At 43.2% G+C, this 23369-nt stretch overlaps 1 protein-coding gene across 1 annotated transcript in view; it reads right to left on the reverse strand.

Moving 5' to 3' along the window:
* Window positions 1-23369, reverse strand: part of LOC133378773 (uncharacterized) — a 196288-nt gene that overhangs the window by 43034 nt on the left and 129885 nt on the right. Inside the window, exons 34-37 of the mRNA XM_061613399.1 lie at window positions 17106-17230; window positions 7506-7736; window positions 6335-6475; window positions 2546-2712 (exon numbers count right to left, since the gene is read on the reverse strand). Coding sequence (XP_061469383.1) covers window positions 2546-2712; window positions 6335-6475; window positions 7506-7736; window positions 17106-17230 — 664 coding nt within the window. The remainder of the gene's footprint in view (window positions 1-2545; window positions 2713-6334; window positions 6476-7505; window positions 7737-17105; window positions 17231-23369) is intronic.

The raw sequence follows: 23369 nt of genomic DNA on the forward strand, positions 1-23369 counted from the left end.
GGTTTCTTTTGCCTACTCCACACTGTGGTTGGGGGGACGGGTCAAGGGTTAGCACGGGTGCCTTTGGGGTTAATAGGCTGATTGGTGTGTTTTTAGCTTCAATATGTCAACGGTCACTTGTGGCAAAGAAGTGCGGGAAAAGGTTTAAAGGGAAAGGGCAGCTAGGTGACACCTTTAGGCACCTTTGGGGGCGATTGGCGGTCCGGGGGCCTGCAGCTCAGGGCTATACGGCCCGGGGGGCAGAACACGGGCCGCCTTTGGGGCCAACGTGCCTCATCCGCTCGGAGTTTCACGGCTCCGGGGGGCGGTGATGCGGGTTGGACCCCCTACACATCTTCAGGGTGTGGCTTGAGCTGGGGTCTGGCATAGGGCAGCCCCGGGCTCAGGCAAGGTTTAGTCGCCCTATGGCTGCAAGCAGGCTTTGCCTGGATCATCAGAATGCTCCCGCACTTGATTTCCCCTCTGCAGGTTCATTATTCTAATTGATTCCGTTTAATAAAGTGGCCCATGATTTAACCCAATGAATGGTGTTTGTGTTTTATTTCGGCAATAGGCCGCAAACAGTTCATTGTTCTCTTTAGTTTTGTTCCTCCTGACAGTCACTTTCCCCCCTCTCTTTTCTCAACTGCCTAGCTTGTCTCCCTACCCCTGGGCCCAGGGATCTAAAACTGGAATCTGAGGGGAGAAATTCTTTAATCAGTCCACATGAGTTATCACCACAGCTTTTCATTTCCCTACAATCCCCATTGGAAAAGTCAAAGGGAGCAATACATGTCTATTCAACAGTAACAGTGAATAGGCCCAAGCTGGAAAAGTGCCCCTTTAAATTCCTTGCTATTTCACTTGAGGAATGAGTTCTAGGGGTAATCAGGCTTTGCTTTGGGGATATAAGGATCCAGTTGACTCTATCAGATCAACATCTTTCTTTGCTGGGAGCTCAATGAGGTTTGCAAAACCTAAACTTGATACTGCTTGATCTTTATTCTGTATCCACTTCCTGTTTCTACTGCTGGATGACTTCTGCTGAAGCCTAGTCCCCTCTTGGCCTTGCTTGTTGTCCCACAGAGTCACAGATTGGCCAGGACAGAACCCTGCCAGAGGCAGATTTATTATTTATTTATTTATTATTTGATTTATACCCCACCCTTCCTCCCGGCAGGAGCCCAGAGAGGCAAACAGAAGCGCTAAAAACACATAAAAACATCATAAGAACAGACCCTAAAATACACCAAAACAAAACAATTTTAAAAACTTTTTTAAAAAAAAGCTTTTAAAACATCTTTAAAAAAGGGTTAAAATGTGTTTGTTTGGTTTTTTAAAAAAACATATTAAAAAGCAATTCCAACACAGACGCAGACTGGGATAGGTCTCAACTTAAAAGGCTTGCTGAAAGAGGAAAGTCTTCAAAAGGTGCCGAAAAGATAACAGAGATGACGCCTGCCTAATATTTAAGGTGAGGGAATTCCACAGGGTAGGTGCCGCCACACTAAAGGTCTGTTTCCTATGTTGTGCGGAACAGACCTCCTGATAAGATGGTATCTGCAGGAGGCCCTCACCTGCAGAGCACAGTGATCGACAGGCTATATAAGGGGTAAGACGGTCTTTCAGATATCCTGGTCCCAAGCTGTATAGGGCTTTGTACACCAAAACTAGAACCTTGAACTTGGCCCGGTAGCAAATGGGCAGCCAGTGCAATTCTTTCAGCAGTGGGGTGACATGTTGGCGATATCCTGCCCCAGTGAGCAGTCTCGCCGCCGCATTTTGCACCAGCTGCAGCTTCAGGACCAACCTCAAGGGCAGCCCCACATAGACAGCATTACAGTAATCCAACCTGGAGGTTACCAGTGCATGGACAACAGTGGTCAGATGGAGATAATCTGTAGAAACTGTGAAACGTTTGCCTACCTACTCCAAGGAGACGAGCCTTTCTCCCAGGTAGTTCCCCCTCAGCCTTCAAGGAAAAATATATTTTCTTTTTAAATCTGTTTCCCTTTATATTTCTCCAGTCCCTGAGATAAAATGCTCCAGTTATGCTACAGGACTAAACATGCTTACAACATACCATAATCCACACATTTTAACCTAATCATAGGTCTGCTAAGGGAAAATTGGTTGTAATATATGATATTTGATAACAACAAAAAGTCAGGCCTCAAATGGCAGAAGGAAAGTTCTAGCTCCCAAAATGTATGTTAAGTTTAACTTCTCTATCTACAACAGAAGTTACTTTTCTCAGTGGAATTTTTTTTCATATCATTTATGCTGTTCCAATGCTGCATTAGCATCGCCCAGGCTTTTTAAATTTTGTAAATTTTTAAATATTTTAATTTAACATTCTAAACTTAATATGATCTTAATTTAAATCTCAATGGCAATTTTATTAATGTTTTATAATTGTACTATATATATATATATTTTTCCACACTTGCTCATATTTTAATTGTGATTTTATTTGTTGTACACCGCCCTGAGAGCTTTCTGCTATAGGGCGGTCTAGAAATGTAATTAAATAAATAATAAATAAATAAATAAATCTACTTGTTACCCGTTCCTCTTTCCTTTGTGGCAGTGGCATCAGTTCAGTTTTATCATAAGCCATGCAGAAATCATTTGCTTCACTCCAAGTCAAGTGCTTCACTGTCTCTATATAATAACAATTGTCTTTCCAGTACCACCATCCAGGATCAGTTGGGCATTTAAGATTAATCACACCTGAGAAATTAACAGCAGCCTTTTAAATAACCAGCTAACAACCATCAGTTCCAAGTCATTTTTTCCTAAATGTTATTACAGTTGAACCAATTAAGGCTGCTTGCAGAGCTGGACATTGCTGTTCCACTGTAATCAGTGAGATGAATTGCAGTTGATACTATCAGGAGTACAGCACTTGTTCTGTGTGTAAATACCACTATGTTCTTTCCAAAACAATAGTGCAACATAGGTGCTGCGGGTGGGTCATCTGCAGCTCAGTATACTATCACTATAAACCTTGTGGTGGGTGCCAACGTATGAGTTTTTTTTTTTTTAATTATTGCTAAAACACTTTCCCAGCTATTTTTAAAAAAATGAAAGTGAGTGATAGCACTGTAACACCAGACTGCTATAATGCTATAACGCTACACAATGAAATAGTACTATAGTGTTAGAGCACTACTGCAGGTAAATATATACTTGTATCTACATAGATAGATATAAAATATTTATACATATAATTGCATCTGTGTGTGTGTGTTTTGGGGGATACTTGGCTCACCAATACTACATGTGAGAAGGATCTTCGGATTGTTGCTGATCACAAGCTGAATACGAGGCAACAATGCAATGTGGCTGCAAAAAAGGCAAATGCTATTTTAGGCTGCATTAACAAAAGTATCATTTCCAAATCATGTAAAGTACTAGTTCCCCTCTGTTTGGCACTGGTTAGGCCTCATCTTGAGTACTACGCCCAGTTCTGGACACCTCACTTTAAGAAGGATGCAGACAAACTGGAACAGGTTCAGAGGAGGGCAAAAGGATGACCAGAAACAAAGCCCTATGAGGAGAGACTGAAAGAACTGGGCCTTGAGAAGAGAAGACTGAGGGGAGATATGATAGTACTCTTCAAGTACTTGAAAGGTTGCCACATAGAGGAGGGCCAGGATCTCTTCTCAATAATTCAGTGCAGGACATGGAATAGTGGGCTCAATCTGTAGGAAGCCAGATTTCGACTGAACATCAAGAAAAACTTCCTGTTAAAGCGGTATGACAATGGAACCAATTACCTAGTGAGGTGGTGGGTGTGATGCTCCTGTAGTGTTTGTATATTTATGGTATGTGCTGGTTTTGTAAGTTAAATATGGTAAGTAGAGTGAGTTGGGAGGAGGGAGTACACATGATGGAATGTTGAGGAATGCTGTGTTGTAATTGGCTGAGCATCTGGGTGGTTGAATGTATATGGGAGAATGACAGTGGTTGGGAGTTCAGTTCTGGTTTTGAGTTTAAGAGGGTGACGGGTGGATGTGTATTTAGACAGGTAGTGAGGCAGGTTTAGGACTAAAGTATATGAAGTAAGAGAAACTATAATATGTTGAAAATCATTTATATGTAACCACATGTATGACAACTGAATTCAAAGTAATCTTGTTTATTCCCAGTGTTATTTAATAAATCGGTTTGGTTTAACAACAAGCTTGATCTTTGGCTGGGTTCATACAGTGGAGAAGGGTGGGTAGAGCAAAAACCAAAGCTGGAACCAGTATTTATGGTGGCAGCGGTGAATGGTTAGTGTATCAGCAGCAGGTATGCAAAGGCAACCCAGGGCTGTAGTCTTTAAAGACAGAAAGATACAAGGGGGTTGTGGCCTGAAAGTGTACGTAGACACTTAATAGCAATCTGTTAAAGGAGGAGACTCAGACAAAGTCTCAGGGCAGCATTGCTTTACAGTGTGTCAGGTAGTGACTCCTAGTGGTGGGATCATGAGAGATCCATGCCAGGGCCAGCACAAGAGAGAAGGTCTGACAGTAGGCTCTCCAATACTGGATATATTTATGAATTTTAGAGATAATTTAAAAAGTTTTTAAAAACTAACATGGGGTCATAAAAGTGTCCCCCACAAATGTTATAATGAATGTATGCTGGTTACTGCAGCTGTATTGGGAAAACAAACCCATCACTGCCCATGTCAAAACGCCCTTTTAAAAAGAAGGAAGAGTAGTGCCAAAGGCACCTAAACCTGCAGAGATTGCACTACTCTTCCACTCTTCTAGAAAAAAACCAGACTTTCAGTGGTATGAGAAAAAAATGAAAGAACCAAAAGAAAAATACAAAATGGCAATAATGGAATGATTGAATTATGTGGATGCCCAATGAAAAGGGAACAAAGTATGGTAATTTCATGTAAACGGCTTGTTTCTTGTAAACTGCTTAGAGGTTGTTTAAAATCACAGCATATACATTTTGTTAAATAAACAAAATAAATACACTCCTAGTGTGAAAGCACCCCAAGTCAGTGAGAGTGAATGTGGTATAGTGGTTAGGCTGTTGGACTAGGACATGGATGGCCAGGGTTCAAACCCTCACTCAGCCATGAAGCTCACCTTGGGCCAGTCACTGCCACTCAGCCTAGCCTACCTCAAATGGTTGGTGTAGGGATTAAATGAGGAGGGGGAGAACCATGTACACCTCCTTGAGCTCCTTGGAGAAAAAGGTGGGATACAAATGCAATAAATAAATAAATAATCACTTTACAGTTACATGGTAAAAGTATTCACCTGATGAGTGCAATAATATCTTGATAATCCATTTATTTATTGAATTTATATCCTACCCTTACTTCCAAGAGAAGTCTACTGTGGAAGGAATGAGTCCCAACTTCATGTCCAGGAACTCATCTGCTAGAGATCACATAAGTCCTCCTTGCAAGATGTCCAATTTCAAATCTCAAAGTTATCTACAAGAATCAATGTAATTCACATGTGCATCAAGTATATTCTGGGACCTGAACTCTATCTAGGCCCCAACACTAAACAGACCAATGCTCATTTTAATAGTCACTGCAGCCAAAGATTTTCTTGGTTAGTTCAAATTGACATGTGAAATCACATGCCATCTCTTGAGCTAATCTGTTGTCCTACAGTTCTGCAGACTCCAGAGTTTTCTTACCTGACCACTCTCTTCCAAGATATACCTCCCATTCCTTTTTCTGGAGTGGTGGGTTTTCACAGATTTCAATAACTACGCCCCTTTCTTACTTACAAGCCTGACCTTAAGGCCAAAACAGATGTTACACGGGAATTCCATGAACTGAACTTTTACTTCTCAAGCTATGTGGCTGAGAGGGAGAATGATGTGAATTTGTGTACCTGTATTTTTTGTCCTCCATTACTAATAGTACAGGGGGAGTCAGAGAAACAGTAGGGAAATGAAGGGTTAAACTCCCTTCCACTTGATACCCTTTTGGAAAGGAAAAAGGACATGAGTCTTATTCATAGAAATCCCATGTAATGTCTCATTTGGTTCTTAGCAGATTTTCCAGGCAAACCCGAGTTCTACAATTTCTGAATTATTCATTCTTTGTCAACATCTCCTCTCACTATCCTTACTCTGCCTGTCACTTCCTACACACGCTGCTGGTAATGGAGTAGGATGAGGTATGTAGCAGTTCCTTTCACAATTTTTTCACAAATACCATTGTTATTAGGTGATAAGAACAAGAACGGATTAATTTCTCACACCACTTCTTCTGTGACAGGTTTGTTACTTTGCTATAAATCAGGTCAATAGGCTCAGTTTTTCCACTGCATATCAGTCTGGAGAGGGGACAGCCACTCAACGAACAGGACTGCAAATCGTGTACCTTCTTCACAATCTGTTGCTATGTAGTCCTCATTACACTGTTCATTGTCTGAACATTGTCCAGTTATTGGATTGCAGTTCTCAGTGCCATTACAGGTGCAATTTATACTACACTCAGGACCATAATACCCTGGTGTACAAGCTGTCAAAAGAGATTTCAAAGATCAATTGACACAGCATGTTAAAATGACTATAACACAATGTGTGTGTGTGTGTCTGTGTGTACATGTACACACAATGGTAATATAACATAACAACATTACACACAATCCAGGGAAAGACAACAAAAGATTCCAGGGTTACAAACAGCTCACAGCTGAAGGCTAGAATTGAGCTGAATTATTGTAAATTTCAATTTTCACATTAAAACCTGTGTTTTCAACAAGGGAACTGTTTAAAATATTGAAAAATGGAGGTAAAACTGAAGTTTAGCTGCAATCCTAACCCCACTAACCTGAGCCTCATTGAACCCAATAGGACAAATAGGTTAAAATGCACTGTAAATCCTTTAGCTCTGCTCCCATTGTGTGGGACCTCCAATAACATTTGCTGCTCCCATTAAAGCAACCTAAATTAGTGTTTTTCAGCATATATAACCATTTTAAATAAGAAATGTTATCTCCAGCACAATAAAGTTCTCATCTTTTTTTAAGTGGGGGTGCGATGGGGAGGGAGGAACTTCTACAACAAATTACAGAAGTAACAATGTGGGGATCTAGCAGCCACAAATTTTATGTTTTTAATTGAGCTATTATTGAGCAAAACAAACAAAAATCTAACAATATGCATCTAATGCTATATTTGTTTATAGTCTAAAAGTGTAGTTGTTATGTGCCTCCAAGTCGACTACAACTTATGGCGACCCTATGAATCAGTGACCTCCAAGTGTAGATTGAAGTATATTTTGAAGCTTTAAGTGGATGCTCAGTAATTATTTTAAAACAATATGTCTATCAACAGCTATTAACCATGATAGTGAAATGGGAACCTACAAATACAGAGGAGGTGTACTCTGAATATCAATTGATCGGGGACAAACAACAGAGGAGGGTTTGTGAGTTTCCAGAAGTTATTGGGCTTGCCACTATACTACGGATATAAAAAGAGTGATTCAAGTACATGATGGAATAATTAATCCCTGTCACACGTTTCCACAAATGTGGCATACACACCAGTTTTCAAATACGCCGTATATAGCTTTGCAAATGATCCATTGACAAATACAAGTCGCTTTGCAAGAAATGTTGTGTATGTAGCTCTTATCCTTTGAACTCCAGTGCAAAGATTTCTTTCATATCTACATTGCTGAAAGGCTTTACTTAATGATTTGTGGGTGGCCACTTTAGTATTGTTGACAATGCCAGTTAGGTAATAGCCATTAAACTTGCGGAAATCCATATTTTCTAGAATAAGAACATAATTGATTTGGATAATCAGCTATACAATTTACACACATCATTTGAAAGATGCAAAGCAAACTATAAGCCTAGACAGAGACTGATAACAAGGCAAAAAGGGAAATTAGACTGCCAGGAATTTCCATTATATTCTGTGGTAGTGGGAGACGAAATCTGGCATGGATTCCTTTCCCCCTTCAATTAAGAAGACAAGGTTGAAGAAGTCCCACTTGACTAGAGCAGGACACACAATTAACTAAAGCTGAGACCCAAATAACCCAAACAGCTGAAATGCAGTGATTAATTGGACAAAAATAGAAAAAACAGCATTGATATAGAAGAGGGCCATTATTTACTTTAAATATGAATACACTTCTACTTCACAAAGCCTTCTCACACAATGGCAAGCCACCATGATGTACACGGAGTTATAATGAGCTCAAACTGTAGCATCTTGAATTGATGACATTATTGTAAGTGAAATAAAGGAATCTTCTGTCTGAAGTCTGACTGGGGATTGATATGCTTTCGAGAGGCCTATGAAAACCAGGAAATCCTGTTGTTCAATAGCTGATACTAAGGAGCTGAGAGTCTAAATCTTGAACTTCTTTTTCCTCATGACCTTCAATCATTTAAAGTCTAAAATCAGCCTGACATCCCCATTCTTGGCACTAGAAAACAATCAAATAACTGGAGCTCTCTAGTCCTGGGGTGCAGCCTCTATTGCCTCATGTCTACAAGATGACAAATCAGCTGAAGCATGAGTTATTTTACATAGCATCTGGATCAAGGGGAGGTTCTGAATTTGTACCACAGACATTCTGCAAACTCCAGGGTATACTGTCTCTTGACTGCCTCCCTGACTCATGCATCTAAAGTGATCTCTTTCCACCATGTCAGAAGTCACACATTGTGTCTTGTTACAGTGTCAGCGGCCATGGTGCTGGCACTGAAATGAATCACTCTGAAGGATGAATCTGCTCGGGGCATGCTGCAGACCAGGAAATGTTATTTATTTATTTGTTATTATTTGATTTATATCCCGCTCTTCCTCCCAGCAGGAGCCCAGGGTGGCAATGTTGTACAACCCATCTTTCAATGCCTTGGAGATTTTAGGCTCCACTCATATTATCTTGACCCATTCCAGTCTGGGTTCAGGCCTGGTTATGGGACTGAATCAGCCTTGGTAGCCCTGATTGATGACCTTTATCGGGAGAAGGACAGGGGGAGTGCGACCCTGTTACTCTTGCTTGATCTCTCAGCAGCTTTTGATACCATTCTGGGCTGACTTGGTGAGATGGGTATTGGAGACACTGTTTTACAATGGTTCCGATCCTATCTTCAAGGTCATTTTCAGAGAATAGCATTGGGTGATTACCTTTCGGCCCCCTGGCAGTTGTGCTGTGGGATGCTGCAGGGTACCATCTTGTCTCCCATGCTGTTTAACATCTATATAAAGCCCTTGGGAGCAGTCATCAGGAGATTTGGGGTAAGGTGTCAGCAGTACACTGAAGATACCCAGCTCTATTACTCCATAACATCTGAACCGGGAGAGGCCATGCAAGCCCTGGACCACTGCCTGGACTCGATGGTGGGCTGGATGAGGGCCAATAAACTGAGTCTGAATCCTAGCAAGACAGAGGTGCTGTGGGTTAGTGGTTCCCGAGTTCAGATAATTGCCTGCTTTGGATGGGGTTGTACTTCCTCTGAAAGAGCAGGTCCATAGTCTAGGGGTGCTCCTGGATCCATCTTTGTCACTAGAGGCCCAGGTGACCTCAGTGGCTAGGAGTGCCTTTTACCAGCTTCAGCTGCTAAGACAGTTGTGGCCATTTCTGGACCAGGATAGCTTGACCACTGTTGTCCACACATTGGTAACCTCCAGGCTGGATTACTGTAATGCACTCTATGTGGGACTGCAGATACCATCTTATTTATTTATTTATTGCATTTATATACCGCCCCATAGCCGAAGTTCTCTGGACCTCCTCTTATCAGGAGGTCCATTCAGTACAACATAGGAAACGGACCTTTAGTGTTGTGGCACCTACCCTGTGGAATTCCCTACCCTTAAATATTAGACGTGCCATCTCTGTGCCTGCTCCACAAGCTAGAGGGAGCCCCCAGCTGACAAAGCGTCAAGGCGAGTTAAGCAGCAGAGCGAGAAGAGGATAAGTAGCACCCATTTATTTCATTATTTCATTGAATTAAAACAGCTCAGAGTAATAAATAATAAGGGCAGCCCAGGGTCACCGTGAGCTAGGAGCCAAATCCTGAAAGAACCTATATCTTAGGAGACAGATCCTAGGGGTAGGAAGCCTATAGAAAGCTAGTTTTCAACACCACCCTAGCAGAAAAGCTTCAGGGGACACTGTAAACAAGGCTAAATTCCAGTTGGAGAGAAGGGGAAAAAGGAAACTCCACCAATACATACAGGGAGATAGTCAGCTCAGTCTTTGCTAAAAAGGGCAGCTTTAGCCTTCCTTAAACACAACCACAAACTCTGTTTCCCTAGGTTAAAAAAAGGTCAGGCTGTAATAGGTGGGAAAACAAAAAAGACTCGCCTGGAAGTCACAGCCCCCTGCTTAGATTAAAAGCAGCCAAAAGCTACTCTAGTTTGTCCAGGCCAGAGTGCAAGGCACCACTTAAACCTACAGGGGAACTTGCACTGATAAAAGTGGTTGCTGTCAGCAAATAAAATAAAAATAGAGTAAAAGCTAGTTAACCTTTCTTAGTACCACTAGTCAAAGTCCTTAAACAGCCCCCCCTCGCTAAGGAAGGAAGACTGCCTTCCTGCCTTCAAAGGAAGGAAGCCTGAGATAATCCTAAGGAGTTAAGTCCCAGCTGATGGTTGAGCCATCAGCCTCAATTAACACATCATTGGCTGGCAGCAGTAGCTGGGAGGGACCAGCCACACATATAAAGTCAGAGCACCCTAGCGAGGGAGCCGGGAGCCTGCTCCACGAGCTAGAGGGAGCCCCCAGCTGACAAAACGTCAAGGCCCCAGTTGACAAAGTGTCAAGGTGAGTTAAGCAGCAGAGCAAGTTCGGCAGTAAGGCAAGGAGGCCAGGGCCCCCCACTCTGCCCGTCTGTTCCCTGACCTTAACTAAACTGCAGTCTCCAACCCATTAACTTAATAAACCTTAAACAAAACTATGCAGGTAAGAAGCCAGCAGGGGTGTGGGGGCTTTCCAGTGTTTTGCACTGCCTGCAGCATGTATGACTATCTGCCTGTTTGTCGCGCCCAGGCTGAGACTCAGTGACCAGACTCGATGTTGTAAGCAATTCTTTCTTTATTAAGGAGATCTCAACGTTATATTTACTGCGCTTCATGCAACCCCTATTCTAAATCACTAGTATCCCTAACTACCTAATCCTGCAGCGTTGAAAGAAAGTTGACAGAGCAAAGTTTTCCCACCTCCGCGACCCTTATGAAGGAGGGAGGCGGGCGCGTAACCTCGCGCTTCTCCTGAGAGATTCCCCGCTTCCCCCCTTTTCTGCTCATTCCTCCTCTGCCTTCTTTGGGCTTGAGGAGACGGGGGATCCTTGGGCCCCTCCCCTTCTGAAGTGCTGACTTCCCTATCCAGCCTGGGGGGGGCAGAGAATGGAGAGCCGGGCGCTGGCTTCTTCCCAGGACTGCTGAGTTGAGGGGGGGTTAGGAATCCTCCTCCTTCCGTCTCCTCCTCCCATCCCCCTCCCTGCATCGCGAAAGGAGCGGGGGATGAGTCTTCGTCCGTTGGAATTCCAAGGTCCCTAACTGTCTGCATCTCTTGCTTGTCCCCTTCCTCCTCACTCACCATCTGCAACTCCTGGAATCCCAAATCCCCCTCCCCACTCTCTCTTAGAGCATCTTCAGGACCTCGATCTGAAACCCCGACACTGTTGGACAGAAGTCGTGGGTGTGCTCTCGGTGCAATGAGCTCCTGGCTCTCCAGGAATGACTTCATTTCCTTGAGGCCAAGGTGGCTGACCTGGAAAAGCTGAGAGAGGCAGAGAGGTGTGTGGAGGAGGCATTCAGGGACATTATAGCAGTGTCCCACTCCAAGGATGATAGCTCTCCTGCTATCATGGAGAACGATGGTCTCGGGGAAGGAGAGCATCCAGCCGAGGAAGAGGGAAACGATCCCTTAGAAGGGACCGATTCCTTGGGGGATGATCAGCTATCCTCTCGTGCCAAGGATATATTTCTGGGGGGTGGAGGGATCCTTGTAGTGGGTGATTCGATCATTAGGAACATAGACAGTGGGGTGTGTGATGGGCATGCAGACCACAAGGTGATTTACCTGCCTGGTGCGAAGGTTGCGGATATCGCCTGTCGTTTAGATAGTTTAGTAGACAGTGCTGGGGAGGAGTCAGTGGTCATGGTGCACGTTGGCACCAATGACATGGGGAAATGCAGGTCCTGGAAGCAAAATTTAGGTTGCTAGGTAGGATGCTGAAAGCCAGGAACTCCAAGGTGGCTTTCTCTGAAATGCTACTGGTTCCACACGCAGGACCAGCCAGACAGGCACAGCTTTGCAGTCTCAATGCATGGATGAGACGATGGTGTCGGGAGGAGGGGTTTGGATTTGTTAGGCACTGGGGAACATTTTGGGACAAGCCGGGCCTGTACAAAAGGGACGGGCTCCACTTGAACCAGAATGGAACCAGACTGCTGGCACTTAAAATTAAAAAGGTGGCAGAGCAGCTTTTAAACTGACTGAGGGGGGAAACCTGACAGGAGCTGAAGAAGGTCCGGTTTGGAGTAAACAAATGGGTTTGGAGAGCAGAGGTGGCCCTGCATAAAGCAGTACGCTCCAGGGTAGCCAGAGTAGTGGGCTGAGGGAGCCGTGGCCGAGAGCTCTGAGCAGCTGTATTAGTGAGCCGTGGCAGCAACGGGGGGGGGGGGGCAGAAGGAGCCACAACCGAGCACAGGGGGAGCTGAAGTAGCGCCATGTGAAGCAGACCCACCTGAAGAAGGGGTGGTATCACCGCAGCTGCTAAGCAGGGGTGGCAAAGCCGGGAAGGGCAGCCAACCCCGCTGTGGCCAGGGAAGGGGGGAGAAGAAAAAATCACTGAAAACAACCACCCCACAAAAGCTATAGGAGAGAGGGGCCAACAAAATCCCCAGGCCCAACACACTCTCTGTCTCACACACACATTTCACAAACACACACACTGAATACTAATTCCTACACTAAAGCGTTATGCTACGGAAATATGAACAGCCTCGGACAAAGGCAAGAATGAACTGGAGTGGGAAGGGCTTGCCTGCCGCAAGGTCTTGACTTCAGTACATTCTTGCCTTTGGATGCTAGATGGCACTATAACCCACGCGATGGCATGCTACCTGGAGAAAACCTTGAACTTGGCCCAGTAGCAAATGGGCAGCCACTGCAATTCTTTCAGCAGCGGGGTGACATGTTGGTGATACCCTGCCCCAGTGAGTAGTCTTGCTACCGCATTTTGCACCAGCTGCAGCTTCCGGACCAACCTCAAGGGCAGCTCCACATCGAGCGCATTACAATAATCCAGCCTGGAAGTTTTAAGTTGAGACCTTATCCCAGTCTGCGTCTGTGTTGGAATTGCTTTTTAATAAGTTTTTAAACCTTTTTTTTTAAAACCAATATATTTTAACCTTTTTTTAAAAAAAAGATGTCTTGAAAGCTTTTTTAAAAAGAATGTTTTTAAAGATGTTTTGTTTTAATGTATTTTAAAGTCTGTTTTTATGATGTTTTAAAGTGTTTTTAGTGCTTTTGTTTGCCGCCCTGGGCTCCTGCTGGAGGAAGGGCGGGATATAAGTAAGTAAGTAAGTAAGTAAGTAGCTGGCCCTGTCAAATACTGAGTTGGTAAACTGGATAAAGTGGTCACTGTGGTTCAGCTTAAGCAAGCTGAAAGAGACACACACTGGGGAAAAACCCTTACTTATACTTTTATTTATTTAATTTACTATTTATTTAATTTATGAATCATTTCCTATAAAATATCTGGCAGTGGTTTAACAATAAAAATGTCAACAATTTAAAACATATGTAAAAATAATTTCAAATCCAATAGAGGTACAGGCTGGGGTAAAAGTCCCCATTTAGAAGGCTTGATGGAAACAGCTCTTCTATTTTATTTATTTCACTTATATTTATTTATTTTCTTACATGTGTATCCCACCTTTCTTGCATCAAGGAACTCAAGGCAGCATATTTATTTATCTATTTATTTAAAATATTTCTATCCCACCCTTCTACCCTATAATAGGGCACTCAGGGTGGCTTACAATAAAATTGAACGTGTACATAATAAAAATTGAACACAATAAAAATCACAAAAACATTACAATAAAATGCAATTAAAATACATTAAAAAACACACACACATATATATATAGGGAATGGTATTGAAGGGACTAATTACAGAGGTAAAAATTAAAATAGAAGGCATAAAGTCAGTGTCAGGTTCTACCCTCAGTCCCTCCCAAAGGCTCTCTGGAACAAGATCATTTTCAGAAGTCTCCGGAAAACCATCAGGGAGGGAGGAGAATGGGCATCTTGGGGTAGGGTGTTCCAAAGCTTGGGGGCCACAGCTGAAAAGGCTCTTTCCCACGTGCCTGTCAGTCTAACATCTTTCATTCCAGGCACGCAGAGGAGACCAGAGGTAGCTGATCTTAAATCCCGGGCAGGTACATATGGGCGTAAGCGGTCCCTCAGGTACATTGGTCCAAGGCTGTTTAGGGCTTTAAAGGTCAGAACCAGCACTTTGAATTGGGCCTGAAAACAAACTGGGAGCCAGTGTAGTCGGTAAAGCACAGGGGTGATATGCTCCAGTTAACATTCTGAGTGCAGCATTTTGAACCGACTGTAATTTCCAAACCGTTTTCAAAGGCAGTCCCACATAGAGTGCATTACAGTAATCAAGCCTTGATGTCACCAATGCATGTGTCACTGTGGCCAAGTCAACTGCTTCCAGGAACAGACGCAGCTGGTAGACCAGTTTGAGCTGGCCAAATGCACTCCTGAATACCGTAGCCACTTGATATTCAAGTGGCAGGGCAGGATCCAGGAGGACTCCCAAACTGCGGACCTGCTCCTTCAAGGGGAGTGCAACCCTATCCAGAATAGGTTGCAACCCTATCCCTGGTGCAGTTTTCCCCTTGACCAGCAACACTTCTATCTTGTCTGGATTAAGTTTCAGTTTGTTAGGCCACATCCAGCCCTTCACAGCCTCCAGGCATATATGTGGTTCCCAGGTGGTCTCCCATCCAGACACTGACCAGACCCAGTCCTGTTTAGCTTTAGCAAGGTGGTGGCCTCATACACCTTCAGAATATTCCTGGATTTGAAGTGAATAGAATCATAGAATCATAGAGTTGGAAGGGGCCTTGTAGGCCATCGAGTCCAACCCCCTGCTCACAGCAGGAAATCCACAGCTAGAGCATCTCCCGCAGATACCTGTCCAGCCTCTGCTTGAAGACATCCAGCGAAGGGGATCCCACCACCTCCCTAGGCAGTCGGTTCCATTGCCGAACTGCCCTTACTGTCAAGAAGTTCCTTCTAATGTCCAATCTGAATCTACGCCCCTGCAACTTAAAGCCATTAGACCTAGTCCTACCCTCTGGGGCAGTAGAGAGCAAATCTGTACCCTCCTCTATGTGACAGCCCTTCAGGTACTTAAAGAGTGCAATCATGTCACCCCTCAGCCTTCTCTTCACCAGACTGAACATGCCAAGTTCCTTCAACCTTTCCTCATAAGACTTGTTCTCCATACTGGCTATCATCCTCGTCGCCCTCTTCTGAACCCGCTCTAACTTGTCTATAACTTTCTTAAAATGAGGCACACAGAACTGAACGCAGTATTCCAGATGAGGCCTGACTAATGCAGAATATAGTGGGACTATTACTTCCCTCGACCTGGAAACTATAGCTCTGTTTATGCAGCCCAAAACCGTGTTTGCCTTTTTTGCCGCAGCATCACACTGCTGGGTCATGTTCAACTTGCAATCCACTACAATTCCAAGGTCCTTCTCACACGCACTACTGCTAAGCCGGGTATTTCCCATCCTGTACCCGTGCATTTTGTTTTTGTGGCCTAAATGCAGAATCCTGCATTTGTCTTTATTGAATGTCATTTTATTAATTTCAGCCCAATTTTCTAGTCTATCCAGGTCCCTTTGGATTTTAGTCTTCCATTGTGTTAGCTATCCCTCCCAGTTTCGTATCATCCGCAAACTTCATAAGGCTTCCCTCCACACCATCATCTAAGTCATTGATAAAAATGTTGAAGAGTATCGGCCCCAGGACAGAACCCTGTGGCACTCCACTCGAAACCTCCTTCCAGTCCGAAGCAGAGCCACCGACGACCACTCTTTGAGTATGGTTTTCCAACCAGTTGTGAATCCACCTGACGGTATTTCCATGTAGTCCGCATTTGACCAGTTTGCTAATCAAAAGGTCGTGGGGGACTTTGTCAAACGCTTTGCTGAAATCTAGATAGATGACATCTACAGCATTTCCACCATCTACTAAGCTAGTGACCCGATCAAAAAAAGAGATGAGATTAGTTTGACAGGATTTTTTCTTGACAAACCCATGCTGGCTCCTACCAATCACAGCATTGTCATCTAGACTCTTTTATTACTAGCCAATGGACTCTTTTATTACCAGCTTCACATATTCAGTGATAGGATTTGAGCTCAAATTGAAGTGGAGAACTCAATGAAACCTTGACCCAGTGTGTGACAATGGTGAAAAATTTATTTATTTATTCAAAATATTTATATCCCACCCTTCTACCCTACAATAGGGCACTCAGGGCGGCTACAATAAAATAGTCACATATTTAATAAAATACACAATAAAAACAAAAACATTACAGTAAATTTAAAAAACAAATTCCACACTATGGACAATTAGGAAAGGAACTGGAAATAAAACTGCCAGTATCTTAATTGTCTTTATAAAAATCTATGATGTAACCACTCTTGGAATTTTGTATACAGTTCTGTATACATTTTAAGACTACATGGCAAACATTTCCAAATCACTTCCAAGTGGAAAGGAATTCCTGCTATTCTACTATGGCTGTGAATAGATAGTTCTTTGAGGGGATAAGGAATGGGCTATTTCAAACCTTATTTCAGGTCTTGCATGTGGCTAGGTAAAATCTAAATATACAAGTTACTCAGATCTCACAAAAAAGTTGATCTTGTTAACTTGTTGGGTTAGTAAAATAGGTAAGAAAGAAGAGTTGCACATCTGATGCAGAAAATAGTGATTCTAATAAAATTCTAGTGATTTGCATATTAAGGTAGCCAGAATAGAATTGTTATGATGGTGTTTTCTATGTTTAACTATCTTACTCTATGTCTTCTAATGTTGTATATAGATCAGCAATATTTTTTCACATTACCTTCTTCTGTTTTCTTGCAAACCCATGATCCTTTCCCGTAACAGCTAGTTCCTGGCATTGAACCTTTGGGAACATTCAGCTGCACACAGCACATCCAGTATAATGTCCATGATTTCTTACGTAACCTCAATTTTTAAAAACACAAACAAACAAACAAAAGTTATATTCGAAAATGGATTTCCAAACTTTAATAGTATTCAAGAAGTTACTGTGGCCTATTACCATTCTATTAAGGGCTACACATATTAATTTTTCAGAGAACACATAAAACATTTCATATGAATATGGAAAAAAACAATGTACATACACATATGAAGAACTATAATGTATACACATGGCAAATACATAATTTGAGCCCCACAGAGGCATATGGCAAGAAGCTAGAATTAGCTAAAACATCCCATTATGTAATGTATGAATCTGCCCAAACTCTTGGTTTTTGGTTGATAGTCTCTTGGTTTGCAAGACTCAGTAAGCCAAAGGTTCAGCATAGTGTGTCGTCCCAACCTGGGCTTGTGGTACATGAGTAAAAAGGGCCGGAGAGAAGCTCTTTTCAGGCTGCAAGCTCTTTTCTGCCAGCTCAGACATCCCTGTAGTCACTGTAAGCCATGATAAAGCTTACCATTTTAGCATTTTAGCATTGTAGCATTTAGTATTTTAAGTATTTTAGTATTTTAGTTTAGTATAGGTTTATTTGGAAATTTAATGAGTTATGTTTTAAATTGATTAATGTGTGGTTTTAAATTGTATGTTGATATTTTGATGTTGTGAACCGCCCAGAGAGCTTCGGCTATGGGGCGGTATAATTTTTTTTTTTTAATTTAATAAATAAATAAATTACCATGACATGCAAAACAGCGCAATATATGGTGCAGCCTGTGGTCTCTGAGACTGAATATCAGAAATACAAAGTGACAAATGGCATCTGAAGAGCTAGACAACACAATGGCTTAAAGGCAAATTCCTAACGTGCTCTGCAGAGAAATAGATATGGCAAGTATTATTTATTAAAATTCTATACCATTCACCGCTCAATTAAAAATGTTTGGGACAGTTTATAACTGTGCCATGAAACACAACAAACAAAACAGCAGCAAAAGCAAAAATAAATTTAAAACTACAACTATGCTAAAAAAAATAGTGCTATTAAAAAAACCTATTGTCAAAGGTAACACTAAAACAATCTCATCAAAAGTTTAAAACATGAGATTAAAAGCCTAGAAGAATAAGAAGGCATTTATCTAGTGCCTCAAGGATATCAGGATAGACACCAAGCAAGCTCCTTAAGAGAAAAATCCATAAACAGGACGCCACAGCTGGGAAGACCCTCTCCCTGATCACCACCCACTTCATCTTGTATGGTAGGAGCACCTGGAAGAGGGCTTCTAGAGAAGACGTTTGACAGGCTGCTATCAACCTGCTAGAGCTGACCCATGAACTAGCTCATTTGATGAATGAGACCTTTGGTCTTACCATGATACAGTTTTCTATATTCATGTAAAGATGATCTCAGGTAGGACTTCAGCTCCCCCTTATGGTCAAAGGCAGAAGAGGGCACTGCCCTAGACCGTAATGAAATGGAAATGGACTGCCTTCAAGTCGATCCCAACTTATGGCTACCCTATGAAAAGGGTTTTCATGGTAAACGGTATTTAGAGGGGGTTTACCATTGCCTCCCTCTGAGGCTAGTCCTCCCCAGCTGGCTAGGGCCTGTTCACCTTGCCACAGCTGCACAAGCCAGCCCCTTCCTTGTCCGCAACTGCCAGCTGGGGGGCAACTGGGCTCCTTGGGACTATGCATCTTGCCCACGGCTGCACAGGTGGCAGGGCACGTAACCCCTGAGCCACTCCCTGTGGGGCTGATCTTTAGCTGGCCCTTTACACCCAGGAGACACGAGCAGGGATTTGAACTCACAGACTCTGGACTCCCAGCCAGGCTCTCCTCCCCACTGTGCTATACTTGTCAGCAATAGATACAGATATTTTATACTGAAGAGGGGTATCAAATTCAGACTTAATGAGTGTAGGTAGTGGGAAAGGACGTTTCACCCCTCTAGACTTAGGCTTTGGGTCAGGGCAGATTGCTGCCACTCAAGATGTTGAGGGGATGGCAATGTCCTCAGACACATTCAGATCCAGAGCAGCTGAGGCTTTGCATAACAAGGGGAGGTAGTGAGAGTCTTGCAAGAGGTGGCTGGAAGAAACCCCTTCAGTCTTTGACTCCATTCTTCATAAACTAAAACAATTGGCTTTGAATCAGGATCTTCAGCCCTGTCAGGAACTTGCCTTCCAGAAGGAGCAGAGCATTGCCTCCTGGCTGTGCCTTGGAAACAGAGTGGGTTGTCTGGAGAAGTATGAGGGGGTCCCTGGGAGCCTGACCCAGGTGGGATAGGGTCACCTGGGCACTGGTCTGATTCACCTGAGAGGACAGGCTGAGAACCCCTAGAGAGCCAGGTGTAGTGGAGGACAGCTCAGTTGGAGTAGACAAGTCTGCAAACATAAAGGCCAGGTCCTTAGCCAGGTCAGTAAACAGGGCTTCCTCCGACTGGTGAAATATGGATGAAGAGTAGTAAAATTGATTGGAAGGAGGTGGGTCTAGAAGGCAGTAAACATGGGTGCTGTAGTAGCGGACTGAACAATTCTGGTTGACTGGGCAGAACACAGAAGCTGAGTTCAGGAAGCCAATAAAGTTGAGTGGGTGGAGAAAATGTTTCCCAGGTCTCCCAGCCACTGCCACTGCACCCCCTCTTTGTCTGAAATCTGTTCCTCTGTTCTTAAAGACGTGTGCACAAAGTGCTATGACTTGTCTCCAATTCCAGTTCCCCCAGTCAAAGTTCTGCCTTTCCTCCTGTATTGATGTCCAACTCACCAGAAAGGGAGAATGCCAAGGCAAACCTGCTGTTGCTTCCCCAGTCCCAAAGTCTAGCTGTACTGAAGCGTCTCAATATGGGGGCTCTGAGGCTGGTAGTGGCGCCAAAGGGACTGCCTGCCTGCCAGCACAGGAGAAGTCAAAGAAGCCTCAGCCCTGGAGGTAGAGGGATTGGCACTAGCCACCATATGTGGCAAATTTCTTTCCACAGGGGCCAAGTGAGAGGCTTACATAGTGAGAGACAGTGACAGCAAGCAGGACTTCTTAGCAGGCATGGCCAAGTTTTCCTTGGCTTTTCCCATGATTTGGAGGCAAGAGAGCTATAGATGCTGAGGAGGAAGCTGAGACAAACAAGGGCTGTGGGCTGCTGGGAGGGAGGAGTGATAAGGAAAATGGACAATGGAGGAGAAAGGAAACAATACAAGAGGGGGAGAGTTTAGCAGTCAAGCAAACAGGGCAGCACATAGGGGGAAAGCTGAGGGAAGGAACCAACACAGGAGAGGGGGACCCTTTATTTAAAAAGGGAGGGAAAGCCAATGGACAGAAGAATCAGGACACAAACACAAATGAGAAAAGGAGCAGACACACAGAGAAAAATACAGGCCTGAACTGTGGGAGTTAGCAGAGAGCATGAACCAACAACCACACCAGGTGAAGGCGGAGAAGAACTGATGCTTCAGCATAAGGGAGACCTAGAAGATTCTGCAAAGTTGAACTGTGAGGGAGCTCAAGATCCATCTGAGATAATCTTACATGCATGGGAGACCAACAGGAGCACATGGATAACTTAGGAACTTTGCTGCCCACATGTCATAAGCCATAAAAGGACTAGAACTGAATGCCAATAGTATCTCTTTTTTTTGCATTTTCTTTGCCTTTCAGCAAATACCATTCTGAATCTGTATATGAAACACTAGCCTTCGACCACTGCAAATGGGTACAAAAGAGATCCCCATGAAGATCAATCCAGTAGACTCCTCTGTGCAACACTAATTTTCCTCAGTGGTACTTATACCAACCACTTATATACCATTTATACAACTAACAATACACACCACATACTCTACCAGAAGGCTAATGCTATACTTAATCAGTTATTTCTTCAGGGTGTCAGAAGGCTCTCTGAAATTTTCTTATGGAGGATTATTATAATATGTGTGCATGCATGTATATGAGAGAGAGAGGTAAGAGGTGTGTATATTTCTGTTTTGTGAAAAAATGCCATTGTTGGAGAATTCTTTCTCCTTGGGATTTTTTGCTGGGGGTCCTTGAATAAATTGGAAGACACAGGCTTGGAGCAAAAGGTAGGCCTTTATCCTTACAAGCATATGCAGGGTCAGCCTCCCAGAAACATCCAGGAGGGACTGCACTGAGGCACTGTGTGCAAGCTCTTTTATAGAGTACAGTTACAGCATGTGACAATGATTTCACCAATCTCACGAGTTCCTGCCCACCCAACATCATAGTTCCTCCTCTCTACAATCGTTCCAAACCAATCAGAAAGTATTAGAAAATCCTGCTCCTGATTCCAAAATTCTGTCCATCCATTAATGTTACCATTTTCCTACTGTCTCGCTAGATTAATGAATTTTGGGACTAGTTGGAACAGTTACTATTGTGAATATGATTTCAAGCATACTTGGTACATCCATTGTTGCATTGTTTCTGATCAGTCAGGCTGACCCAGGTACACCTGGAAATATTTGGACAAGTTCCCTGAGTTAAGTTTGTCTCAACTCAGGGTGTTTGGGAATGTATGAGCACCCCCAGTTCTATTCCTTTGCCATAGAGGTTCTTATGTCCTTATACTTTCTCAGAAATCTCATTCCCTTACTTATGAAATACACAACTCATAGAGGATTTTGTTTAAACCCCTGAGCTACAATGTGAAACCACACAGACAAAGGAAAACTGGGCGACTCTGGCTAACTAGTATCTTTCAGCCTCAGAAATATAAAGGAGGCAGGCTACCCCCTCTTTCTAATGATAACACCACCTTTTTCTTAATGAAAACACACTTATAAAGTTGTAAAATCATTATAAAATCTCTCTTCATTAAACATTCAATAATTATTACAGATTTTCCCCCTAGGTGGCATTATAACTTTACTCAAGAATCAAATATTGGCAATTCCTACTTATTACATCAATCACAGCTTCTCTCACAATATAAACACTCCTTGATTCAAAACAATAGAGTAATCAATCTCAGTCAATCATGTACCGGTCGATTTGGCAAGAACCCAAGAGCTCAAACTAAGTTCTTTTTGCCTGCTTTTCTCACAGGCCTGATTGAGGACCATTGGAAATCCAGGGTTCTCTGTGAGCCTGAATCTTTGGGGCCCCAACCGGCCTGCAATTCAATGCTTAATTCTTTATGATTATAAAACATATACCTTTTTAATATCTATGATTATATATGTGTGGATATATAAAATTCCCCATCACCATCAACTAAAATAAGTCCTTCATTAAGAATCACTAGAATGAAAACAGCTCCCAGAAAGGATTATTGGAGATTGTGTGCTTTTATTCCTCTATTGATGTCCAAAAGGACAGGCTTGGCTGATTTGACTGAGGGGGGAAACCCGACAGGAGCTGAGGAAGGTCCGGTTCGGAGTAAACTTCCCCCCTGGGATAAAAACCAAACAAATGATGAAATTTTAAAAGGGGTAGGCCTAGAAGTAGGCATCATGACAGCAGGGGCACAGGATATCGATTCAGAAGGGCAAAATTACCACAGGCCAAACCAAAAGTACCAAAGACACTTGAAGAGAGACACTGCTTACAAGTGCCTGTACGCTAATGCTAGGAGCCTCCGAACCAAGATGGGAGAACTGGAGTGCTTGGTCTTAGAGGAGAGCATTGATATAGTGAGCATAACCGAGACCTGGTGGAATGGAGAAAACCAGTGGGATATGGTTATCCATGGATATAAACTATATCGGAAGGAAAGGGAAGGACGTATTGGTGGCAGTGTCGCTCTATACGTGAAAGAAGGCATTGAATCCAGCAAGCTTGAAACCCCAAAAGAGGCGAACTCCTCCACAGAATCGTTGTGGGTGGTGATACCATGCCCCAGGAGGGATTTAATACTGGGAACGATCTATCGTCCCCCCGATCAAAATGCTCAGGGAGACCTTGAGATGAGATATGAAATTGAGGAAGCATCCAAACTAGGAAATGTGGTAGTAATGGGTGACTTCAACTACCCAGACATAGACTGGCCACATATGTGTTCCAGTCATGACAAAGAAGCAAAATTTCTAGATATTCTAAATGACTGTTCCCTAGACCAGTTGGTCATGGAACCGACCAGAGGGACGGCAACCCTGGACTTAATCCTCAGTGGGGACCGGGACCTGGTGCGAGATGTAAGTGTTGTTGAACCGATTG

Source organism: Rhineura floridana, chromosome 3, assembly GCF_030035675.1.
Source record: "Rhineura floridana isolate rRhiFlo1 chromosome 3, rRhiFlo1.hap2, whole genome shotgun sequence".
NCBI lineage: Eukaryota > Metazoa > Chordata > Lepidosauria > Squamata > Rhineuridae > Rhineura > Rhineura floridana.